General features: G+C 43.1%; 1 protein-coding gene across 3 annotated transcripts in view; it reads right to left on the reverse strand.

Moving 5' to 3' along the window:
* The window catches only part of LOC120093066 (uncharacterized), a 31,510-nt gene that overhangs the window by 11,407 nt on the left and 6,726 nt on the right, over positions 1-13,377 (reverse strand). The window contains exon 1 of one of the 3 annotated variants that reach the window (XR_015637319.1): positions 216-562. Coding sequence is in view for 2 of the 3 variants with exons in the window: in XM_087584670.1 (XP_087440796.1) it covers positions 216-357 (142 nt within the window). In the remaining variant the exon portion in view is untranslated. Of the gene's footprint in view, positions 1-215; positions 758-13,377 lie in introns of those variants that run through there. The other 2 variants (XM_087584670.1, XM_087584669.1) reach the window with 2 other exon arrangements.

Here is a 13,377-nt window from a genome sequence, read left to right on the forward strand (position 1 = left end):
CCCCCATTACCTCTTCTCAATCCCCCACTACAACTAAATTATTTTTCCTCCCAAAGCCCCCCCCCCCACCAGATATCTCCATGTCCGTTAGCTTGCTTTGCTTCCTTGTGACCCACAGATTTCAGTTGGGTTTCCCAGACAAGCAGGAATGGACAGTGGGTTATTGCTAAAACACAGCCAACTGAACAACAAGAACACACCCAAGTAACTATTACCTGTCACACAGCTCCTCGGGGAGAAGAGAGACCTCATAAGCCCCTCTTGGATCCACCATGGAATGCTGGCACATCCTAACTCCAGAAGGTCTCGTGTGGTAGACACAGATGCCGTGAGGTCACAAGTACGACATCCGTGCATGTGTCACACACTGCTCCTCTCCATCCTCTGGCTCTTGTGTTCTCCCCACCACCTTCTGCAGTGTCCTCAGAGCCTCGGAGGGGTGTGGCAGCTGACCTGTTCAGGTGTGAAGATCCAACAGTCGCTTATTCTTAGCACTTTGCCCAGCTCTGAGTCTCTGCGTTGACAATTGCCCACAGGAACCAGCAGCTTCTCTGACTGAAGCTGAGACCACCATTTATCAACAAGTATAAATGTAAATATTTAGAAAGACAGTTTCACACTGTGGGATTCCCCTCTGTGGCCTATGATTTCCCAGCCATGGGCTTTTGACCAGGAAGTTTACAGGACTAAGCCAGAGTTCTGTGCCTAGACTATCATAGGCAGTTGGGCATCCCCCATACCCATCATCCCACAATGCACCAGTAGGCACATTCTGACTGGCAGGTCAACCCTGTAGCACGCAGGACTCAGATGAGTGAGACCACTGATGGCTTTCCTTCCCCCAGCCGGCTGCATAGCCTTCTGTCACTCTGAAAGCCAACAGGCGGGAAACACCCAGTCAGCTTGGTATCTCTAGACCCTGCAGCTAAAGTGTATGGTGTCGTCAACAATACAGTCTCCATTCAAACTCTTAGTATTTTCATTATATCTTTAATCAGCTTACATGCTAGCACATTGAGATTTTCAATACATCCTAGATTTCAACTAACACTGCCTGTTCCCCTTCTCCAGGCCCCACCACCATCTCCCCTTAAACCTTTCCACTCCCCCAGTCTGGCTCCCTGTGCTTTCCCGTCACAGGTTTTCTACTGTTGTACCTCCCTGAAGGTCTCCTCCTTTCCTCAGTGGCCGTCTTCTAGCTCTCTGGACTCTACTGGCATTCTGAATTAAACACGGAAGTCTAGAATTTAAAGATGGGTTCCAGATTAGAGAGGGAGCCTGTGGCCTTTGTTTTGCTGAGTCTGGCTTACTTCGTTTGCTGGCATGGCCAATTCCATCCGTTCTTCTGGACATTTTCACTTTTCTTCATATATGAGCAAAATCCCATTTTCATTATCTAGTTGAGGGAGATCTAGGCTCATTTCTCCTTCCTAAGCTATTATGACTAAAGCATCATTGAATAAGGATATGAAAGATTCTGTGTAGTAAGATTGGGTTTGCTGCACATAAACCCAGGCACGGTGTAGCTGGGTCAGATGATAATTCTATTTTTATCCTTTTGGTTTCCATGGTGAACAACAGTATCCAGGATTCCCCTTCACCTCACCCTTGCCAGCATTTATCTTCATTTGCCTTCTTAGTCATAGCCATCCTGACTGGAGTGAAATGGAATCTCAGTGTAGAGATAATTTGCACTTCCCTGATGGCTTGAACACTTTTTGAGCCTACTGAAATTATAAAGATCTCAGGCTGACTTGTTTCACTGGGAGTGAGGGAGGAGAACAGTAGAAGTAGGAGACTGGGTGGAAAGTAAAGAAGAAGGAAAGAGAATTTACAACTGCATAAACATTTACCTAATAAAAGGTGGGGGGGGGGCAGACAGGGCCTGCCTAGGCTTGACCTGGAAATTAAATGCAGTTAGTCTAAATTAAAAAAGAAATACTTGAATATTCCTCACCTCCATCTTCTCAAGATACAACCCTTCTAGAATATCTGCTTCTGACTGCCAAGTTTCTTGTTTTTAGGGCTAAAGAGAAAATATCAACCTTAAGTTAGAATCAAACTGGAGGCCATTCCAGCCAGGCAGAAGCAGCTAGAACACAAAGGGCAGGTGCAGGTGTGTATGTGTGTGGTGTGGGGGGAGTCAGAACTGGAAACCCCTTCTCCATTATGACCTCTAAAGCACAAGGAAAGGTTGTAGTTAGAGGACAAAGAAGTGGTCCAGAGTCAGAGTTGTTGAAACAGAAGACAATCAGAGAAATTGTGTGATTCCAGGAGAAAGCCACACGCCAACTTGAGGGGATCTTAGCTTTGGCTGAATACCAGACAGGTGTTATGGAGTCATAAGACAGTCTATACGAAGTCCCACTAATTAGATTTATTCTTAATGTTTCATTCTCTGTGTATGCCAATCCATCTTTCTCTGTCTTCACATGTTACCTGCCCTGTCTTTTGTCTTGGTTTTCTACAACTGGGAGATTTTAAAGAACTCTTTCAGAAACAAACTGCTATTAGAAGAGAAACAAGTGGATACGGGGCCTTTGTCCTGTCAGCAGAGGCCTGTGAAAATCACACCCAATGTACTAGGAATAAGATAGAAAAGAAAATAGAGGAAAACAGAAAGTGGTGAGGTTTTCTTCCTTCTCCAGATACCAGGAGAAATACCCACTTGATTCTAACACCACACACACACACACACACACACACACACACACACACACACACACACACAATTTACAAAAGGGCTGATGATCTGGAGCTCTCCAAAAGCACCAAATCCAAGAACCAGCTCTTTAGAAGAGCGAACTAATAAACGTGGGGGGTCTGTGCTCACTTGTGTGCTTGCTAGCATCCTCATGTGCACATCGAACTAAAAAACAAACAGGCAACATCATCACGTGACATCTTAATATTATCGGTAAGATGCTCAGCCAAAGAACTTATTTTTGATGGGAAATAAAGATGACAAAACGATCACAGACAAGCATATCTAGTGATGCCTTTCCTGCTGTCTTCAACTAAGTAGAAGGTTCAGAAGGATCTTAAAATCTGAATTTCCCCCTGTCAGTTGGATTGATAGCAAGACTTCCTAGATGGAAGAAAGCTTAAAAGTGAGCCAGTCACAACCCTGACTGGCAGCTTTCAGAATGTCTACAATGTGTCGGGAGATGGTGCAGGTGCATCAAAAGGAGGCTGGCTGCTGTAGATCTGTGAATGCCTAAGTACCAAGCCCTCACTTAGGTGAGTCAAATTACACCACAAGCAAAGCAAGCTCAACCCACAGCACAAAGCAGAACTTTCTAGATACATTCAGACCTCCTCACACCGAGATTCTTTGTAAAGGCGCGTAAATATCTTGTAGACACAGCTGAACTTTGGGTATAAGCTTCCTTCATTGTCTTCTCATCTTTGTATATCAAAGTAGCACTTTTTTAGCATTTTTACCATATGTTGTTAATGTGTCTTATGAGTTAAAGAACACCGTGAAGCACAGCACTAGATACGCTCAAAGCACTAGATACGCTCAAAGCACTAGATACGCTCAAAGCACTAGATACGCTCAAAGCACTAGATACGCTCAAAGCACTAGATACGCTCAAAGCACTAGATACGCTCAAAGCACTAGATACGCTCAAAGCACTAGATACGCTCAAAGCGGAAACTTCAATGACTGTCCACCATCTTTAACTCCCACTAAAGTTAGTTTTTCAAGTTGATTATTTGGAAACACAGAAGTCAGTGGTTCTTCACCCATGAGTTGGAGAATCCATGATTGCTCCTCCTAGGTTGGCCCAGTACCCATTCTGACACTGTGAAAAGTCCCTGACTGATGTACACAGTTCCTGCAAATGCAAACTATGCAACGGACCTTGACTCACTGTCAGGTTTCCTTTGTAAGCATCGAGTGGAGCAAATGATGTCTTAGGAAACTTTCTGGGCCTTGTAGGGTTGGTACCTCTTAAGAACTTTTCATTTACCATAAGTGAACTACCCTTTCTTTTTTTTTTTCCTTCAAAATTCACAAAAATGGCCCACATGATAAAGCATTTATTTTGAGGTTAAAAAATTTTATGAACCAATATTTTGAGAGTAAAATAATTTTGGGAGGAAATTTAACTGATGAATCTGTTTCTAAACAGATGCTAAACAGAACTAAAGATGCACTCTATAAATATTATGAATAGTAAGCATTTTAATGTAACATGGGCCAGATATACCCAACTTAAAGCACTAATTCACAAACTGAATACATATCTAAGACCACTAATATAATATAATATAATGTAATGATATTTTATAAATGATTAATACCATAAGAAAACAAAATGAGACATTTAAATTTATTTTAATGTCACTTAACTTGTTTATAATTTTATCAAATCCCACATTTTAAGTGTGCACTTTAGATCATTCTATGCAATCACTTTATTACTATATTGACTTTCCCTTTCTTAAGATAATATCATTTGACTCTTTTATGGTGACTAGGTTAGCTAAAATAAAGAATATTACCCACAGCTATCCTTAAACATTGATATATTTTAGCATATATTTATTTATCCAAGGTGCCACAATCGTGCATAGCCCCATTTAGTCAGAAAACATATTTCCGGTTCAGTTACTGCACAGTGACAGAGATTTGGAGTTACCATGCTGGTGCTAAGCAGGCTTTCTGTACCAGGCTGGTGTTTTGGTCCTGTGACCTCAGAAGGACATCTTTACCTAAGTTCATTTTTCAATGCATTTAGTGAATTTTCCATGCTAATAACAGAAGACACCAAGGCACCACTTTCTTTAGTGATGTTCTTTTACATCCGTCCTTTTTGGTTGTACAAGAATCCTCATGTCCCCTCTGTTATTTCAGGCACCATCATTCCCCAGAATCAAGACCTACTCTTGCCGGTTACCACAGTGTATGGCTATGGACTGACTTGCCCGCTCAACCACAACCAGCCATACTTCGCCAAGAAGGCAACAGACCTCTCACTGATGTTTAGCTAAAGAAGCCAGTAGTTGCTACATTTAAAAAAAGAAAAGGAAAAAGAAAGTTACTTTTCTTAGAATCTGTACTAGTTACTTTGTGTCCTCGATGTCACTAAAATACTTGCCAGAAGCAATTTAAGGGAGGGAGGTTCCTTTTGGCTCAGGGTTTCGGGACCCAGCAGCGGGAGAATCAGATACACATTGTACTCATCAAGATAGACCAGGAAGTAGGAAGAGTGAGGAAGACAGGATCCAGGAATAATACCTCATCAAGGAGCCACACCCCCCGCCCCAGTAACCTACTTCCTCCTCCTGAGCCTCTTCCCCACATCTCCATGATCTCCCAAATAGTGCCACCACCTGGATACTAAATGTGAAACTGAACACTTCAGACTCCATCAGAGCAGAGTTAAGTGCTTGGCAGTACCTCAAGACTAATGTCTCTGTTCACAAGCGTTTGAGAATATAAAGAGTTCAGTCACGTTATCAGTTGTAACATTAGTATTTGACGACAGTAGGTTCTCACTCCAGGAGCCATTGTACATTGTTTGCCTATCTCTTGTTTGGTTTTGCTAAGTTTCAGGACTTACTGGATGCACTCTCTTATTCTTCCTTTGGACCACTGCAGTTGAAGCCAAGGTCTCTAATCATTCTGAACCACTTTCATGACATTTTTTACTTCAATTAAAATGAATTTAAATAAATTTAGACAATAGAAAACGAAGATGGTATGAATAGTATTTTCCTTCAAAAATGACAATTGTGAAAATAAATTGATTTTGTGCATGTTGTGTTCAGTGCACATATTACAATGTTTTCCATTTAATAAAAGTTTAAAATAAGCACTTTTATTATCTTGTCAGGACTTTTAATTTTGATTTTATTTGGAAAATTGGACTTGTAATTTAAAGGCCATGCAAATGGACCAAAGGTCTAAGGTAATAGTTTTAATATTTTTGACTAAGCATGTGTGCTGATAAAAACTTTGTCTATATAGCTAACTTAATATCAATGAAACAACCTTTTTTTCTGTTAAAAAAACCCTATGTATACCTAAATATTCTAATATCATTGAAGCAAAATGCAACATTGATTTAGTTTTTCGAATTCCTCAGTTTTTCCTTCCTCTACTGCCCTTGGTCTTAATTCATTCTCTGGTATCTGTTCATTCTCTTCCTCTCTCTGTGTGTGTGTGTGTGTGTGTGTGTGTGTGTGTGTGTGTAATCCCAGTTTGGTTTGTGTGACTCCCTTTCAGTAAAATATCTTGCTGTCTCATAGTTGGAAAGGAGAGTAAAAACCTCATTTAGAAGAGGTTGAAGATGATAATGTCTCTATGGTGAAGACTCTCCGGGTTTCACTCTGCATTCAGTGTTGATCCCTGATGAGACCACAGGTATGCACTTCCCCTGTTAGAGGGGGTTAGAGTCTGACAGATAATAGCCCTGAAAATATCCTAATATTAGACATTTTGAGCTGTTTTGTGGCTCCGCGCTTTGGAAATAGCATAAAATTTCACAGTTCGAAAGCAGCCTAGTTGAAATGCATTAAAAAGTTGTCAGTTCTGACTCTAATTTAAATTCGAGAAACACAGGTTCCCCTCTGGGTTTAGTTCAGGTCTGTGTTCAGCCTCACAGCCAACACCAGTCACACCGACTGCTCAAGTCGTGTCTGGGTCTTGCCTTCAGCTCACTTCCTCCTGTTGTCTAGACCTCTCGGTCCATCACCTTCTTCCTGTAGAGTGACGAAATCCCACTCATCCATCCTATGGGGAAAAAAATCTCATGGACGTCTGAGTTCATCCCATTCGACTATTTCTCTTGCTTTCAGCGAACTCCACTTTGTTATTAAAAACCCCTTGTTCAGCTCCCTCTGTATTCACGAGTCTATGAAACGTTCAAGATGAGACGCGGCAAAGGATGCAGGGACCTTGGATGGAAAGGGAGGAACATGAAGAACGTGGGGAGATAACTGAGTTACTAGAGTGTTAGCCTAGCATGCACCGAGCTCTGGACTCAATCCTCAACGTGTAGGCATGGAGTAAAACCGGGCATGGAGCCTCGTGCCTGTAAGCTCAAGAACTGGGGAATGAGGAAAGAGGAATCAAGAGTACAAGGTCATCCTTAGCTATGGAGCAAGGTCAAGAACAGCCTAAGCTAAATAAGACTTGGTCTCAAAAATGAAATAGAGGGAAGGGAGAGAGAGAGGGAGGGAGGGAGGGAAATGAGTATAGAAATACATTTTAGGTACAACTCACAAGAAAATCAAGAGATGTTCAAAATGACCATGTAGATGGGAAGAAGTCTGTAGAGGGAAAGAGTTAAGTTGTTTCTCAAATATGAACACCAGGCTGCGTTTCTGGCTGGTTCCTATTTTCAAGTCATTCGTATATCTTTTATGAACTCACTATGTCTTATTAACTCGGGTAGTTAATGTGCAGTGAGAATTTCCAAATGAACTTTTCTCCGCCCCACAGATGATGTTGACGCAGAGACAATAGCAGCTACTGCCACAGGATTGACTGTCAGTAACCAGATATCCTAAGAAAGGTGGTTGCCAAGGCAACAACACCTTAGGTGTCCCTTAGCATGTCCTCTAGATGTGAAGAGAGCAGGTGACTTCAAGAGATTTTGCGTCACCTGTGTTGCAAAAAGCTGGTTGATTAATTAATATGCTTAAGCTTCCCTTCCTTGTCATCTTGGGAAGTCTTATTAACACAGAAGAGTTTATATAGATTGGATTTGAGTCAGAATGATAACCCATCTGCCTTCATAGAATTATTGTACAGCTTTGTTGGCCTGCTTCCCTGTTACTGAGAGTGTTGGTCCTGCCTAGGCTTTCGGTTGCCTTTTCCAAGTGCTTCTTTCTGGCATTTGAGGAAGAAACCCCATAAACTGTTTCCATACCTATATAAAGGTCTTTTTCCTCCACTGAATTCTACCTAGAAAATCGATGATCCTTGTTCATTGCTTTTTTTTTTGGTTACTCCAGCCATGGCCCTGTGAACAAACGAGTTGACTGACACGTTGATGACTTCTAGTCCCAGAATTCATGCAATGAAAGGAGAGAAGTGATGCGCTCTCTCTCGGTCTCTCTCTCTCTCTCTCTCTCTCTCTCTCTCTCTCTCTCTCTCTCTCTCTCTCTCTCAATATAAAACAAATTGAAAACACCTTTGTTCCTGCCTCATTGCCTGCCCAAGGCATTCCAGCAGTAGCTGTCAGTTCTTACGTGCAGCTGAGGGCTGAGAGATGCATTGACTTAAGTACATCACAGGAAGTCATTAGGACTTGCTATATTACTGTGTCAATTTAGCCTGGTATGGTGGTTCACACCTTTAGACTCAGCACTTAAGAGGCAAAGGCAAGTTGGTCTCTGTGAATTCAAGGTTAGCCTGGTCTACAGAGCTGGTTCCAGGACAGCCAAGGCTGAGTAAAGAGACCCTGCCTCGAAAAACTAGACAAAGGTAGATAGATAGATAGATAGATAGATAGATAGATAGATAGATAGATAGATAGATAGATAGATAATAGAGACAGATGATATAGATGAGAGAGAGAGAGAGAGAGAGAGTCAATTTAGCTTTATAAAGTGGAGGCTCCTCCCCTAAAGCTTAACTGTCAGATAATGAAACCCGTGTCTGGATCTTACTTTCTCTACCTCTGTTGTAGGTGTAAAGTCCAGAGAAACATTTTCGAGGTTCTCAAGTAGACGTGAATAGGCAGTTGGATAAAGACGAAGAAGAGAATATTCATATTGCATAAAATCAGTCTGTGAATAATATTTCCTTTCTCCTTATTCGAAGCAGCAAAGCCAAACCTAGTTTTTAAACTTTATAAGTGAGTCACACCGCCAACCAATGCAGCCTTCTTGGGAATCCTGCTAAAACCAGAGCAATGGGAAACCCTGGCAGACAGGAGGTTTGGTGTTCATCCTTCATAATCTCTTCAGGTCCCCAAGCAGACAAGTGATTCAAGAAAAACCTACACCATCATTTCAGGTAAAAGGGAAACAAACTGTTTAAAAGACCAAGTCACATTGTATACATCTTAAGACACAGGGTCAGTTGTTCCAAATTCATGACAAGGCGAGTAATGAAAACCTTCTTAACCTTTCTCCTTTTTCTTGGGGTTCCAAATAAGACTTCCAGGTTGAAACCCTCTGCTCTTTAGGAAGCCGATTCTCCCATATGGGATCAATTATTATTCATCACAACAATCATCTACAGCCTAACCTTCTCGACTCTCCCACACTACTTACTAAAGAAAATCCCTCTTTGTGGTTCCTAAACCAGGAAGGCGGAAATCACTGCCCATAAGCCCTAGTGAAGTTTTACAAGAAAGAAAAGCTGTTTGCTCCCAGGCTGGAGGATGAACTTTCCACTTACTTCCTTTCCCTCAGGGGAAGGGGAGGTTTGGAAAATAATGGCGCCTCTCTGTAACCTGCAAAGTTGGAGAAAGGAGAGGGGAGAAGGTAGACAAGAAATAATATACCCTCACCCAGGAAAACAAGGCACGCTGTCAGGAGCTCATAAAGAAATGAAGCAGGTGCTAGAGAGTCGGAAATGGGTTAAAATGTCACTTTCCCCCCTAGGTTTGACCTATTTGGACTTTCACGACAGGTATAAAGTTGCTGCTTAAAAGTGATTGTGTGGACAGGATCTTATCGCTAAGCGCATTTTATTTCTGGTATTTTTCATGGCAACCCTACAATTTGGTATTCGTTATTCTTTTTTCCAGGTGAGAAAACAAACTCGGAGGCATTGAACCACTTGAAGAAAGAAATTCATTCACCAAACAGTAAGCACAGCTAAGCTTCAGAAAGTTTCCCTCTTGTAGCTACCAATCTCACAGACTGCTTGAGTGAAGGTCTTTTCCTTCCCCTTGACCTCCCCGACAAGATTTAGAAGTCGAAAGGGAGCTCTGTGTGCAGTGTGGAGACAGGGGCATCACATGCAACAGAAGGACCAGCCCCTCGCCATGAGGCCTCAGTCTTCTCATACATTCTGGAAAGGTGTTTCTGCCCCAAAGCCCTCACCTTCTTTTGTTTTTTCTGTGAAGCTCGGCGCGTAATGCACAGAACTCTCTATGTGACAAGGATTTCCCCCTGCAGTCAGACTTTCCAAAGCTTTGGGGGAATTTGTACTTATCCTTGAACGCTGTTGAGAAAGTTCTCTATGCTGAGAGAAGGGTGTGGACTTAAGAAAGGGGAAGGCTGGAGTGAGGGGTTGGAGGACGGCCACACTGACCCGTCCAGACATCTTCGCTGCTCCGCACGGGGTGGGGTGTGAGCCAAGCTAGCCTAACTGATGAGTTCTGTAGAGAAAGAGAGATTCTGCCTCAGAAAATAAGATGGCTGTCTACTAAGCAGTGACTTCTAAAGTTGACCACCAACCTCCACATGTATCCATATATATGTGCACACACACACACACACACACACACACACACGATAAGCAACAAATATCTCTCATCTTAACCCCCTTAAACGTGCATGCTTTAGTACGTGTGCTGGCACTGTTGTGGAACCAGCCACAACCACCACCACCATCTGTCTCCAGCACCCTTGGCAGCAACTTCAGAATACAAATTATTTTCTTCCCCCTGACACAGGAGACTCTCAATGTCTGAAGCCTCGGTTTCTCCCATTCTCAGACTAAGACATCTTTAAAGGCGGATATGATTACTACAGGGGCCACATAATCCTTGCAAAGTTCTAAGTACAGTGACAAATCGCAGTGCTCATCATTGTCACTATGGTTTCCAGGAGTTCTGGCCACCGCTCCCTCCCACAAACACCAGGACCCTCTGTCACTGCTCACCACTCTACAGAGTCCCTCCTCTCACTCTCAGATGCCTGACGAGTGTGTCTCATGACACCACAGAGTTCTGACAGTGTTGTTCTTCATTAAGTTTGGAGGGCAGGTTTTGCTGTATTTGTATGGCAAAGAAATAGGGAGACAGAGAGCTAGTGCGGCGAGCATGGAATGGGTCATTATCAATACTCCGTTCCAAGGCATCCAAGCTGACAGTGCACCTTTATAACCGCATCATCAAAGTCTGAGTCAGTGCAGAGGGGACTAGCTTCTGATGGAGTCTGGGAGTCAGACACGAGCACAGTTTTACAGAAGAGTGGCAGACTCAGACACATGTCCTGTCATTGACGGTTTTTAAAAAGATTCCATTTTTTCATTCTTTTTATTTATTTATCTTTACACTCCGGATTTTATTCCCCTCCCGGCCCACCCCTCCCCCTAACAGGTCCACCACATCCCATACCTCCTCTCCGTGCCCCAGAAGATTCTAATTTTTATTTCTAACTGTGTACAGAAGTGTGTATGTGTTGTGGGGGGGAGGGCACACGTTCACATGTGTACATGTGTGAAGATCTTATGGAGGGTAGAAGCAGACATCCAGTCCTCTGGGGCTGTAGGTAGAGACAGTTGTAAGCTATCCACCGTGCTTTCTGGGAACTGAACTCGGATCCCCTGTAAGAGCAGTGTGAGCTCTTTAACCACTGAGTCGTCTCCCCAGCCCCACTTGTCCAGGTCCTGTCAATATGGCGGCCAAACAAGTAGTCAGGCAGGGGGCTCACAGTCAGCCTCCTCCCTAATCGCAGCCCCTGGAACCATCTTGACTTTCTAATTTGTTTTCAGTTGTGACCCTTCATGCAACCCCCTCTCTTTTTTCCTTGTCTTTCTTGCCCTTTTCCTCCCTAACTTTGAATTCCTAATTAGACTATGAAGCCCTTTAGGTATAGGACATCGAGGAAATAAAAAAAAAAATGTAAAAGGAAGTAGTATTTGTAACCTCACCACCTGGAGAAATAGGTTGAGATATTCTTTCCAGAATCATACATTTGGTTTACATATGGAGACAGGGATAGCAGACATGGAAGGAAGTCTTTGGCTTATTGTATTCCTACTCTCAGCAGCATTTGCTACACGATGTCTCCTTTTCTGGGCTTCTTCACTTGCATAGCACCACTGTGCTAAAGTCTTCTCAAGGTTAACTGATCCATGCTCCAGCTTCTTCCTCCTAGCCACCATTCCTGTCAAGAGACCTTCCTGAGCTGCAGACCCAACTTTGTCTTCCCCCAGCTTTAGCCTTCAGTCTAATCATTGCCATGGTCTTTGCCTACTCAAACATCCTTCTCCACATGGACCTTTTCGATCTCTGCAGGCTCCTCCCTGTCCTCGCTTCCTCCCTATACCTTTTCAATGTGTGTGCACTCTTCCCTGAGAGACGCTTCTTCCCATCTCTAATACTCAGTGTTGATTTCTTTAAAAATGTCCAAGGCACAGGCCTTTCTCAACACTGCTCAACTTTCTCCACCTGGCTCCGGTTAGCTAAGGTCTGCAAACCACCCCTCAAGCCCAGTACTACTTCAGGTTCTGGTGTGTATCAGGAGCAGCTGACGTACTCATGAGACCCAGGCCAGTCACTGGGCTCTGCTCCTACAGTCTGCTACAGAGGTCCAGAGCTCTCCAGAATCAGCCCTTCTAGTACGTCTTTAAGTGACCTGACGATCCATGTCCTGGGACAGACTTTAAGAGCCTCTGCTTGACTCCCGTGTGCTCTTTCATAAATGATCTCTGGTGTCTCTCCCTGACTTCCAGAGAGTAGCATCTGTGTATCAGTGTCTCAGTTCGTTCCCTAAGTCCTCACACAAGGTAAGTATGTACAAGGCTCTTCCAGTGTCTCGGGGAGCAGTTCAGCTGGAAGGAGCTTCCATAGCATGTCTGAGAGCTTAGGGTCTTGAAGAGAAGAGCTCCCTTCTGAATCTCTAGCCCAGCAACTGCTGATGGAGAGCTTTCTTCCAAAGGCTCCAGTCCAGCCTCACAGTCTTGCAGCATGAATCAGTATGAAGTCCTGTGAAATATCACTCAGTGTCATACCCCAGGAGTCACGGGGATGAACTCCTTGACCACAAGTGGAATTTCCCAAGGATTTGAGAAATCTCCCTTTAAGTCCCCTTTTCTTCACTGAGTTTTCCACTGAAGACATCTCATGAAAGGCAATTATAAGACCTTGCTTGCCTAAAGGTAATTTTCACCTCCCTAAAGGTTTCTCATTAGCTCTAGGGAGTCAACAAGAAGAGTGACGGGGAGAGAAGAGGAGTTCTATGAACTTTATCTCAACATTATGATAAAGTATCTTTCAATGAAAATTATTCATGTTTAGTAGAGCTGTAGAACACAAGAAAGGCAGAATAGAATGTTGGAAAAAGAAAAGCACAGGGCTGGGGATTTAGCTCAGTGGTAGAACGCTTGCCTAGCAAGCACAAGGCCCTGGGTTCAGTCCTCAGCTCCGGGAAAAAAACAAAAAAACAAAACAAAACAAAACAAAAAAAGAAAAGCACAATGTCATCAACAGAAAAAGTCCCTTTGAATGTAACCTA

This window comes from Rattus norvegicus, chromosome 14 (assembly GCF_021556685.1).
Source record: "Rattus norvegicus strain SHRSP/BbbUtx chromosome 14, alternate assembly SHRSP_T2T, whole genome shotgun sequence".
Classification (NCBI taxonomy): Eukaryota; Metazoa; Chordata; class Mammalia; order Rodentia; family Muridae; genus Rattus; species Rattus norvegicus.